General features: G+C 36.3%; 1 protein-coding gene across 2 annotated transcripts in view; it reads left to right on the top strand.

The window, feature by feature from the left end:
• GRHL1 (grainyhead like transcription factor 1) overlaps nt 1–11,488 on the top strand; it is a 35,041-nt gene extending 23,553 nt beyond the window's left edge. Inside the window, exons 9-16 of one of the 2 annotated variants that reach the window (XM_063442183.1) lie at nt 66–224; nt 1,916–1,967; nt 3,733–3,872; nt 4,672–4,706; nt 4,831–4,919; nt 7,110–7,195; nt 9,188–9,252; nt 10,874–11,488. In XM_063442183.1, the coding sequence (XP_063298253.1) occupies nt 66–224; nt 1,916–1,967; nt 3,733–3,872; nt 4,672–4,706; nt 4,831–4,919; nt 7,110–7,195; nt 9,188–9,252; nt 10,874–10,988 (741 nt within the window). In that variant the 3' untranslated portion in view covers nt 10,989–11,488. Of the gene's footprint in view, nt 1–65; nt 225–1,915; nt 2,004–3,732; nt 3,873–4,671; nt 4,707–4,830; nt 4,920–7,109; nt 7,196–9,187; nt 9,253–10,873 lie in introns of both variants that reach the window. The other variant, XM_063442182.1, reaches the window with a different exon arrangement.
• Nucleotides 11,489–12,429: the final 941 nt, after the last annotated feature.

Raw genomic sequence — 12,429 nt, 5'->3', positions numbered from 1 at the left:
TCTGGTTGGATACCTGGCTGGTTGTGGTGTTGTCTTATTTATGTTCCTTTTACCATATTTTGTAGGTCTTCATATCTGTCAACTGCCTGAGCACAGACTTCTCCTCTCAGAAAGGTGTGAAAGGTCTTCCACTGAACCTGCAGATAGACACATACAGCTACAACAACAGGAGTAACAAGCCCGTCCATCGCGCATTCTGTCAGATCAAAGTCTTCTGCGATAAGGTGAGCCCGGCTCTGTGCCCCATGATGTAACTGGTGCTGACTTTATGGGTGGGGTAAATCGCTGGCATCCTCATCAGAACTCAACAAAAGCACAGGCTGAGGAGACATTAAGGTTGAACAGGTGTCTTAATGAATTGGACAGAGCCACCAATTCACTCTCCTGTGCCAAAGCAGCGATATGCCAATGTTCAAGCCCGTCCGAAGAAGGTAGGTGTTTGTCTCGTGTAAAAGCGGTTCTCTTGCTGGCATTCCCATTAAGGGTGGACTGTGCTCGGAGCCATGTTACAGCCCTTTCTGCATCGTTCTAGTGCCCTTAGCATGAGTGAGTCTCTAATGATATCCTCGTGCTATGCTTTCTGGTAACAGCTCTCTGGTGCCCTCAAAAGTGGTACACTGGAGAACAAATCCTGGACGATCGGACAGGGGCCCATGTCAGGATTCGGTACAGATGGGAGACTTGTTGTAATACTTTGTGAAACGCCAACATTTTCTGCAGTATTCTAAAACGTGTTAAAAAAAATTGGATGATTGGAGGAAGGCAGATGTGGTTCCTATATTCAAAAAGGGTTCAAAATCCTTGCCTGGAAATTATAGACCTGTGAGCTTAACTTCTGTGGCTGGGAAAATATTTGAAAAGTTATTAAGGGATAATATTCAAGAATTCCTTGAGAAGAATATGGTTATCAGCAATAATCAGCACGGTTTTATGAAGCACAGGTCATGTCAAACTAATTTGATTGTGTTCTACGAAGAAGTAAGTAGAAGTATAGATCAAGGTTTTGCAGTGGATGTGATCTATTTGGATTTTGCCAAGGCATTTGATACAGTTCCACACAATAGATTAGTGTTCAAACTCAAGGAAATTGGTCTAGATGAAAATGCTTGTTCTTGGGTAGAACATTGGCCTAAAACTAGAGTATAAAGAGTTGTCATTAATGGTAAATTTTCAAGCTGGACAGAGGTGGCAAGTGGTGTCCCTCAGGGTTCTGTTCTGGGACCCCTTCTATTTAACATGTTTATAAATGATCTTAAAAAAAAAATTTGAAAGTCATGTTTCAGTGTTTGCAGATGACACAAACCTCTGTAAAATAATACAATGTGAGCAAGATATTACTTTGCTGCAGAGTCCCCCGGGCACTCAAATGGCAGATTCAATTTAATGTTTAAAAATTCAAAGTTATGCACTTCGGCGTAAAGAATACACTAGTAATGTGAAAGTTGGGAGATAGAGGGGATATTAGGACGTCAGGAGATAGGATTTTGGAAGTCGGTGATGGGGCTGCACAGTGTCCTGAGCTGGCCCTAATACAACCCTGGCAAACTGTTCAGCAAATGTATGAACTAGCAATATCAGATGATGTAACCTATGGGCTGCTTGCCATATTCTTAAAGTTAAGCAGCACCACCTAGTGGCTAGTGATGAAATTGGTTGCATTATAACTTTGCATTCGTAGGAATATGGTATTCAAGCCATTTAATGATAAAGTTATAGGAAAATGTACAGGTCCAACACAAGTCTACATTTTTATTACTTTTACAGTCCTGATATGTTTGATGTTTGGAAACATACACCGATTTATGAAATATACATTTTTTTTAATTTTATTTCTTTTTGAGTGTCTTTTGACTTGCTGCTTCAATAGCATTGTCTTGTTTTCTAATAACGCGTCTTTGTGTTCTTTGTTTTCCAGGGGGCTGAACGTAAAATAAGGGATGAGGAACGTAAGCAGAGCAAACGAAAAGGCAAGTTTTCTGTGCCCATCTCCCACATCACTACTTGTAAGTAAAAATGATTCAGGTCTCCGAAATCATTTCACTTACAGAGTATGTGTGTGTGTATTGGAACGTTTGTGTGTCTGTGTGTGGAAAAATGAATCCGTCTTGACGATCTTGAATAATCCTGTGCTTTCCTATAGAAAAGCATTGGGAGGCTGACGCACATTCTCTAGCCAATCAGCATCTCCTTATAGAGATGCATTCAATCACTGCATCTCTATGAGTAATGTTCATCGCCTCCATGCAGAACGTGGAGACGCTGAATGTTGGTACGTAAGACGAAGAAGAAGCTTTAGTTGCATTCTGAGTGACTGCCATTAAGAGCTTTTTCCAGGCAGCAATGTAAACACTGCCTTTTCTCTGAAAACATTGCTCAGCCTGCCAGAACTGGCTATAGATGCCAAAACCACTACTTTAAGCTGTACTGGTTCTGGTGACTATAGTGTCCCTTTAATCAAAGGCCCGCACGTCTCTGTTGGGGATGTAGTAGAGGTGTCTCTCTCTCTGTGCTCCTGTGTCCCTGTGACTGGGGTAATGGTCCCTGAGGACATCCAATGAGTCTAGTAAAACCAGATTGAATTGTATTTCTGGAGGTTGTTTGGACAGGACGAAATAAGCTCTTCTCTAAATGTATTTCCTCCACTCTAGTGTAAGGGACTTATTTTTAATTAATTTGCTGATGTCTGTATTTTTCATTTAAATTCAACAATTTTCACATATTAATAGGAATCGTTTCAACAACATTTTTTGTTTTTTTTATTTTGAGGTGTTTTTTTTTTTCTCAATAAAGAGTTATGATAAAAAGTAGACAGTAATTAATTGCATTCATGATTATTGGGCAATTAACTGGTCATGCTAACTTTTTTAAAATTATATTCTCAAAATGTATGGCTTTGTCCCAAAACTCCATAAAAACTCCAACAATCACTTTTCTCAAATCTTTTTACATTCTTCAGTTTCCAATGTTAAATGTTGTTTTTAATACACACATGTTCAAGAACCATCCTTGCATAGATATCAGTGGGAGCAATCTGTCAAGTGGCAAATTGCAACGTAATGACAAAGCTAAAGGCCATCCTTCATACAGAGCAAGTTTTTATCTACATTTCACGAACGCACCAGAGACTTTAAGGGGTCAATGGTAGGAATAACACGTAAATAGAATCCATCAATTAGAATATTTTTGTTATTTTTGGTAAACTGGTTCATATTCATTTCTGCTGATAGTTACTCTCCCATTTATTTCAGCTCACAAGTTGTAATTACACTCTAGCGTGTTATTACATATACAAAGTGTCTGTAGTACTGGAGAAATAGATTTTTCTTTATGTTGATGTCAAACGGTTCGATGTGTGATGCAATGCTGCTGATTTTCTGACAGAGGGCAGCACACACTTACATCTTGCGATTGTCTGCACCTAAATACAAGCGTCTAATCAAATCAAACAGTCTCATCGTTCTGGTACTCATGGGGATAAACATAAACCGCTTTTGCCATGTGTATTCCTAAAACTGTGAAATAGGGAATTCAAGAATTTGAGGCAAAATTGTGTGTGTGTGTGTTAGTGTTCTTCTAACTCTGCAATTTTGGCCCAGATTTTGAGATGCTTTTGAACTCCATAGAGGTCATGGTTTAATGAATAAGGTCCCATGGTCCAGCCAGCCTTCTGCCTCTCTCTGTAGCTGGTACAAACATTAATAATGACCGTCTCCTTCCTTTTATGTTGTGCAGTTCCAGATGTTAAAGGGGGTCTGCTGCCATCACACAAGAGAACCGATATCACGGTGTTCAAGCCCATGTCGGATACGGACACTCAGCCAGTGCTATTTATCCCCGACGTGCACTTTGCAAATCTCCAGCGCACCACACATGTAAGGCATGCTTCGAAACAAATGTTAACTTCTTTATATGCTTTTTATATTCGTCATTTTTAATATTCTGAATAGTGTGACTGTGTACATTTTATTTATAGAACACACAGCACGAACAGGCATACTTTAAATTAAGGTAGAAATGGTATAGTAGGTGTGTGTAATGATATATATATAGTAGCTAGTAGCTTGTATCTACACATTTTAAGTCCTGTATAAAATATATATATATATATATATATATATATATATATATATATATATATATATATATATATATATATATATATATATATATATATATATATATATATATATATATATATATATATATTTTATACAGGACTTAAAATGTGTAGATACAAGCTACTAGCCCGGGCTAAATTTTCACTTGTCAATGGCTAGTGGATATTTTGAGTGGACATATATGTTATAAAATTCCGTGACACCTTCATTTTGATATCAGAGAGAAAGCCGTATATGTTGGTTAGATCATCAAAGCAAGCTGTGTCTTTTACATGGAAAGGAAGCGATATTTATGGAGCTTATATAGTTATTTTATTACTGCTATTTATAAAGCGCCAACAGATTCCGCAGCGCTGTACAATTAGTGGAGAAACATACAATATACTCAGACAAATACAAGAGGTAGAGAGAGCCCTGCCCGTAAGCTGTTATCTAGCCATTGGAGCTCTTTTATACAAAGTGCTTGGCTAGATGGCCCGTGAGCTAACAATCTAAAGTAGTAGTTAAATCTCATTTACCAATTTACTCATGGTTTTCTGTTTGTTTTACATAGGTGCTTCCTATTACAGAGGAAATGGAAGGAGAAAGGTATTTATTTATTTAACGTTTGTAAATGAATTGGTTAAAGACATCAATTTATGTTGTGTAATGAGATTATATTGTATTTAAAAACAAAAAACTAAAACTATTTTTATTTTTTATTTTTTTTTAGTTCTGGAATGAAGAGGATGTCGTTCTCTCCTGATGACGACTTTCCTGCACCTCCTGTAAAAATACCAAGACCGGAAGAACCAAAGAGAGGTTTGTTATTTCACAGTTTTAAACCATCAACACTTCGGCCATGTAATGCAGCAGAATCCTGTGTTCTCTGCAGAGCAAGCTATAGTATAACAATGTACAGTATTGTACATTATTCACACTAACCATTGCAGACAAAGTAATACTATTAGGGCTTACTTTGTTATGCTGGGATTTCCGTTGCCCTGTTCCTTTAAACCCCATTTAGTGTCTGCTTTCGTTCAAAATTCTTTCAGTTTCAGATTGATTCGGAGAATGAGTAGCTCCTCCTAAACTAGATACTGTAACTCTCTCATGATTATTCACTAATCTGTATATGGTCAGAAATTCAAAGCGAAGTTTCAAATATTAGACCAAAATAGAGTCACTAGTCCAGCTATATTGGTCTCAAATTTTAAATTCACTTTCAGTTCACTTTAAACTCACTTTATTGTCACCGCCTGTTGACATCTGTCAACAAATATGTCCCGAAGGGAAAGGGGTAATTACGAACAGCAGTCCACCACAAAGTCTACAACTTCAAACATCTAAAATGAGCATAAATGAGCCATTGCATTATATAAACCATTTAATTACGTACCAGTGTTAGAGAAGAGCTGATACAAAAAGTAACAAATGAGACAATCCTGACATTTACCTGTGTGTTTGACTGTTTGGGGGGTGGTTTCTGTTTTTTTTTTTGCAGTGTTTAGTCCCCATTAAATGTTTAATGTGGTGAAGTCATGTTGCTGGGCTAGATTGTTCTTGAAATAACGTGACTGGCTTCCTAACCCTTTGTGAAATACATATTAATATTCAGTCAGTGGGAGTCGGTTCCTGTCACTGTATGCCTCTAAGCCACAAAAAGCACATGATCACATGCTCACCTCTAGCTCTGAGACTCGTTGTCTCGCTTTGTTCTCACCATGACAATCTCTGAATGTTCTGCAAAGCTTAACATTTCCTGCTACTTTCACCTGATTTTAAAATAAAAATAAAAAAACGTTGAGTTTAAATATGTGTCTACTGGAGCCAACACCCAGATTTTGTTTGTACAAGGATTTAGAGAAGCCCACGATACCTAAATGGAATTTAAATACACTTGTTATTAATCAAAGTATTGCAGTGGTACCACATGCTGCAATCACTGGGCCAGGTGACATCAAGATATGATCCGCTGTTTTGTTTTTTACAATTCGGCTATTTCAACCTAAACTGTTACACTCCCCATCAATTCACTCGCCACAATTCAATTTTTAGAGAATAAGTGAAGTTTAAAAATAACTTGCAGGTGAACTTTAAGATATTGTCACTTATTTCTGTTATAGCAAGATTAATTTGTGACTGTTCATCATTTGTGATTAAATTGCAGCAGTTTTATTATTATTTATATTTATTATTTTATTTATATATTTTTGGTTTAATATATCTTTTTAGTAAGATTTAAAGAGAAGAGGAAATACAGTGCGTTTTTATACATTTGTGACAAGACAATGCATTTTAAGCTTAAAGCCACAATCAAATCACCCAAAAAAATACATTAGTTAGAAGAAAAAGGTGGTCCAGGCACTCAATCAATTCGAGCAGCTTTATTGGACGTGAACATTGCAACATTTCGGCCCACAACGGGCCCTTTGTCAAGCTTGACAAAGGCCCCTTTGTGGGCTGAAACTTTGCAAAGGCCTCATCGTGGGCCAAATTGTTGTAATGTCTGTTTATGTCCAATAAAGCTGTTTGAATTGATGGAGTGCCTGGACCTCCCTTTTTTTTCATACTATATGACATTGAGGGATTGCCAGCCCTTCCTCAAGAGCACCCTAATACTGTTTATAGGAGTGTGGCTTCCTTTTTTTTTATTGTGGACTACAAAAAAAAAAATACGTTGGCACATAAAGTAGGCCAGTACAGGTGAATTCATGACTCATGATCATGTTAGGAAGGAGTGCACTGCTCTTACATGGGTTTTTTTTTTTTTTTTTTTTACCTTTATCAGAGGAACATAATTCTTTTTAATGGCTATCCAATAATGATGAAACATCAAAGTTTTGGGATGTTTGTAATCTACACAGTAAAGATACACTAAATGCAACAGAGAACCTTTAAAATGTTGTTCCTATAGTAATACTATTTGCTACTTTACATTATGAAATCTGGGCTGACCAGTAAGTTTAAACAATGGAGAGTCTCACTGTTCTATTCCTCCTTAATTTGCAGTTTTGCTCTATGTGAGGAGGGAAACTGAAGAAGTATTTGACGCACTCATGCTCAAAGCACCAACCCTGAAAGGTCTAATGGAAGCAGTAAGTACTACACTATATTGGTTATCTTTTTTTTTATGACTTCTCTCTGTTGACCTAACCTATTGCACTTGGCATGCCATATCCACTGTTTGCTACTATAATCCCTGGTAAATAAAACAAACTTACAGTTAGTCCTAAAATAACAAAGTATGTTGGGGGTGAATATAACACACACAGAGATATGGTGGGTCATAGTCCAGTTCTCCTGGCAATACGTATTTTAAAAAGCACCATAAACCACACATTAAAATGTTGAGCATTATTTGTGAATTGAGCAACACTATCACAGTTAGACACAACATTTTTAAATTGTCTTTAATTTAGTTGACTAGTTATGCTGATGTTTTAGATTAAGACTTTATAGAGGCCAGAGAGAACACACAAAAGGTGACATTTTTTTTATTTTCTTGCGGTATAAACCTATAATCCAAGGCAAGTAAAATAATAAACGGTGAGAGCACACACAAATAGTAGGTTTTTACCCTTATATTCAATTAATATCCTGTAAATATAAAATCAGGAAAAAGACATGGGGTAATAACGTCAACATACATTTTAAATTGTGAATAATTTAACAAACTCACATATTACGGAGTCACTTAAAAGCTGACTCAGACTAGGAGCGTTGAATGGATAAGAAGTAGTGGTGGCTGGAATCAGATGCCAACTGTTTGCTTATTCCTTCTTTAAAATGCCCAGGATGCAGGTTCTTTTAAAAAGGTTTTATTGCAAAGTAAAACAGCAGCAAAAATTAGAAAACAGCAATCTCACTCTCCACACACTGACGCGTTTCAGCCGGAGCTTTTCTCAAAGTGTAAATCCATTCAGTTCAAACTTGCTTTAAATAGGAGTCCTTTCGCGCCCTTTTTCCGCTTGAGTTTTTGGCCCCTCCCCTTTCTCGACGCAACCGGCTAACTATAACCGCTAGGATGGATTCCAGCCACCACTACTTCTTATCCATTCAACGCTCCTAGTCTGAGTCAGCTTTTAAGTGACTCAGTAATATGTGAGTTTGTTAAATTATTCACAATTAAAAATTTATTTTGACGTTATTACCCTATGTCTTTTTCCTGATTTTATATTTACAGGATTTTAATTGAATATAAGGGTAAAAACCTACTATTTGTGTGTGCTCTCACCGTTTATTATTTTACTTTCACTGATTTTATGTGTGGTGGAGTGACCCCACAGGTGATTGAAGCACTCTAATTTATTGTATTTTAATCCAATATACGCACTTTTTCTTCTATAATCCAAGGCGTTGTGGTATCCGCTTAGTGAGCATGATCTAATGCACCAATTTAGCTTACTACACTCTTAACTGGCACCACAGAGATGGGTAAAACGTTTAAAAAACAAAACAAAAAAAAAAAAAAACTAAAATTTGGGGCTATTTGGACACAATTGTCTTTGTGTTTTTTTCCGCTGAATTCTATATTGGCTTAGTTTCAAGGTGGCCATAGTGGGTTTACACCCTGAAATCATAGACTATGCTATGATTAGACTAATGTACAAATTATTTTAACCTGCGCCGAAAGAATAACAGGAATTTGATTCTATGTCCAAACAAATCCGTCCATATGGAATTTGCAAAACTGTTCAATTCGTTCAGGTATAGATTAACAAGAATCTTATAAATTTGTCACTGGTGAAAAGGATTTGTATGTTGATTATTCTTTACAATTCTAATCTTGGAAATATGAACGTAATGCAACACATGATGAATCACTTTGATAATTTAAACCGATCATTATAGAGCACCGACTTTCTTGTTTTAAGTAGCTAACAAAAATGTAAAACTAGGCTGTGTTGGTTATGATTTGTAAAAGTTTGCGACTACAAAGTCAACTTTAGTGATGTTTTTACAATCTTAAATCAACCTTGCAGGGCAACACAGCGCAAGATTAATGACTGGAGAAGACCAATACATAAAATACATTGTCAGACTAACTTCTTTTAATTTTTTTAATTGTCATTTTTATCTTTTTGTAGATATCTGAGAAATATGAAGTTCCTCTTGAAAAAATTGGAAAGATCTTTAAGAAATGTAAAAAAGGGTAAGTATTATTACTTTTATTTTTCTTTTTTTCCAAGACCTTAAATTAACTTAACTCGATAAAACAATCTCTTTAAGCAGAGTGTCTGTATTTGTGCTACGCAAAAACTCAACTTTATGAGTTATGTCTCTCAAACTGAATGCCCCTGTACATAGGAGTGTAAGGGTGTTCCCATGAACCTCTTAGCACCTGCTAATTAGATTTCTAAGCACTGTCCCTGCCCCTGTTTACACCCTAATTATGTTAAACGCGTTTCAGCCGGAGGTTTTCTCAAAGTGTAAAATTATAGCTTTTCACTTGGGCCATTGCGTTAAACTGGCCACCATTTAGTTTTCGATCAGTGCTATGGGTTCCATTCTATTAAATCAACCATTTTAATAATTTCTGGGAACCTCCCTTTTAAAATCCAGAATGGATTCAAGTCGGCCAGTTCTGAGTGGGGGATAAACCAGAGAAAAAAAAAGTGGAAAACACCTTCAAAGGAGCATGTAATCAATACAACCTGGAGAATATATCCAGAATATGAATATTCAATATAGGAATATAGTACAATCTGAAATAATAAAAATATATATCATAGCGTAATATAGTTTAAATAAAATAGTAGGAGTGTAAAGCTAAATATTAAACTCACAAACGAAAATGCAAATCACAAACGAAAATACCCCAGGGGGGTGAGAGGCCTGATTTGCATTTTCGTTTGTGAGTTTAATATTTAGCTTTACACTCCTACTATTTTATTTAAACTATATTACGCTATGATATATATTTTTATTATTTCAGATTGCACTATATTCCTATATTGAATATTCATATTCTGGATATATTCTCCAGGTTGTATTGATTACATGCTCCTTTGAAGGTGTTTTCCACTTTTTTTCTCTGGTTTATCACTTTGGGTGTTAGTGAGGTTCACCTGGAACCCCTTCAATTTAGCAGATTGATTAATTAAGTCTAGTTGGTATACTACTGTTTTTTCACCTGAGTGGGGGATAGTCTTACCTGTTGTTTTTGGTTTATTTCCATTGAACCTTTAGGTTTTGTACATTAGTGACATTTAAAGTGATTTTAGCTACGTCAATAAAAGCAAATGCTAATATTATTTTGCTGGATAAATAATGGGAAAACGTTTCCGCCATTTATTTTATACGGTTTTGTGCTCCTTCTGCCTTGCAGACTGGATTGGATTGTTCGCTGTTGTTCTTGGCACGTGCTGCCTATCGGCAGGGTCCCAGCCGAGTAATATGACTTATGACATTCCCTTAGTGCTAATGCAGTAAATGTGGGGTTTGTTGTGCTGTAAAATCTGTACAGGTGACCTAGCCAGGGTCTAATCTGTAGAATCATATAGAAATTAGGTATTCCTGTATGTTCCAGTGATTGGCAGATTGTTTTGGGCCATGCTTCACACTTTATCAAGGATGCTTTCTGCTATATATAAAATAGCATCCACCATAAAAAGCACATGCAGTTTTATGCTCTTGCGAGATAATATCTTTGTGTTTTAACTTTGTTTTTTGCTTCTATTAACAATGGTGGTGAATTTTTAAAGGGGAAAAAAACTCTTATTTTACGGGCACAGTTTTTATAATTTCCTCCTTTTGCAATGGTCTCTCCGCAGAATCCTTGTTAACATGGATGACAACATAATCAAACATTACTCCAATGAAGACACATTCCAGCTCCAGATTGAGGAGACAGGAGGTTCCTACAAGCTCACGCTCACAGAAATTTAAAAATACAGCGATTTGCCAAAAAGAACTTCACAGGAAGACTTCACATTTCCAGCTTGTTCTGCAAGTTTATAGGTCAACAATCTTAGGTGGAACCAGATCTTGGATACTTTTTCTGGAGTCAAGCTTTCCTGCTGGGAGGAATGTTAGGCACATGACAGCATTAGAGTTGTGGGTATACTGCATATTCTCATTCTGGTGGACATTCCTTGCAGAAGATAAAATGGAATCCTTGTTCCGCTATACCATCTCTGAAATGCATTGCAGGCCCCCGCGGCAGAACTGAAAATCCAATTCAGTGACGGAAAAATATAATTATCAGCGTACTGTGTTTTCCAAAATGTTTTACTGGACACCTGTGCCATAAAGATCCACCTTCCTTGTCTAGGAAACTTGGGAGGGGGGGCTGCAATGTCTCAAAAGGGGATATCCCTAAATGATAAACGGACACTTAAAAACTGATTAACGTGAAGATCTTCACCGACATTTTAAAAAAAAATAAATATATATATATAAATAAAAATACAAAAAGGAAACATGGATTCTGTGACAGAATCCAGTGCCCAAAAAGCTGCATTGTGTATATAAAGTGCAATATATTTTGTAGTGTTTTTCTTTGTAAATGTGTACATACACAAGCACATATATAATATATAGTGTTCCAGAATATGTATTAATATGGTCATTTTTGTTTTTAGTTTAGAGAATGATGCCAAACCAGTTTCTACCAGCCAGGCTACAATTACACTTTTTGAAAACCTTAGAATTGTATTCAAGAGAAAAATATATGTATGATACTGTGCCTGTATTATTAAGTGCCTTTCTTTTTACTGGAGTGAGATTTGCTATGTTTGGGGGGGATATAAGGTTATGTCTCCTTTATACCTCCATTTGTTTTCTCTTGATAAAACAATTTCTAAAGGGAATGGACCTAGATGATTGAGACCATAGGGCTGCGGCGTCGTTGGCTGTTACTAACCTCACCGGTTTCATTGTATTCTTCCTCTATAGGAAGGAGTCCTCATCAATTTCCATTAAAAAAAAAAGTGCCTGCTCATATGATCACTTCCTGCTACAGTGTATTTTGGGAAAGAGTTTTTATGAAATTTTTATAGAATTTTTTTTTTTATTATTTACAATGGAATGAATATAAGAAGAGTAAAATATCTTCATATCCATGACAATGCAAAATATGTTGCACTAATGTTAGAGAAATGGGGGGGGGGGGGAGACATTGAAGTATAGATGTAGAGAAAAGAGAAAAGTTGTGGGAGAGGATAGAAACTTTTGTCCAACACAATTTATTTTCTTTAAAATCTATTAATGGGGGTTTATCTATATACTTGGCCATTTACGTTGCCTTGACCTCACCAGTATATAGAGACAAAGGGAGTAAATTAAAGATCTATTGGCATTAAATCTTTTACTGCATGAATGTGATTTT

The sequence above is a fragment of the Pelobates fuscus genome, chromosome 2 (genome assembly GCF_036172605.1).
Source record: "Pelobates fuscus isolate aPelFus1 chromosome 2, aPelFus1.pri, whole genome shotgun sequence".
NCBI classification, from domain to species: domain Eukaryota; kingdom Metazoa; phylum Chordata; class Amphibia; order Anura; family Pelobatidae; genus Pelobates; species Pelobates fuscus.
Note: the sequence above shows the minus strand (reverse complement) of the source record. Positions and strands in the feature narration are given on the sequence as shown.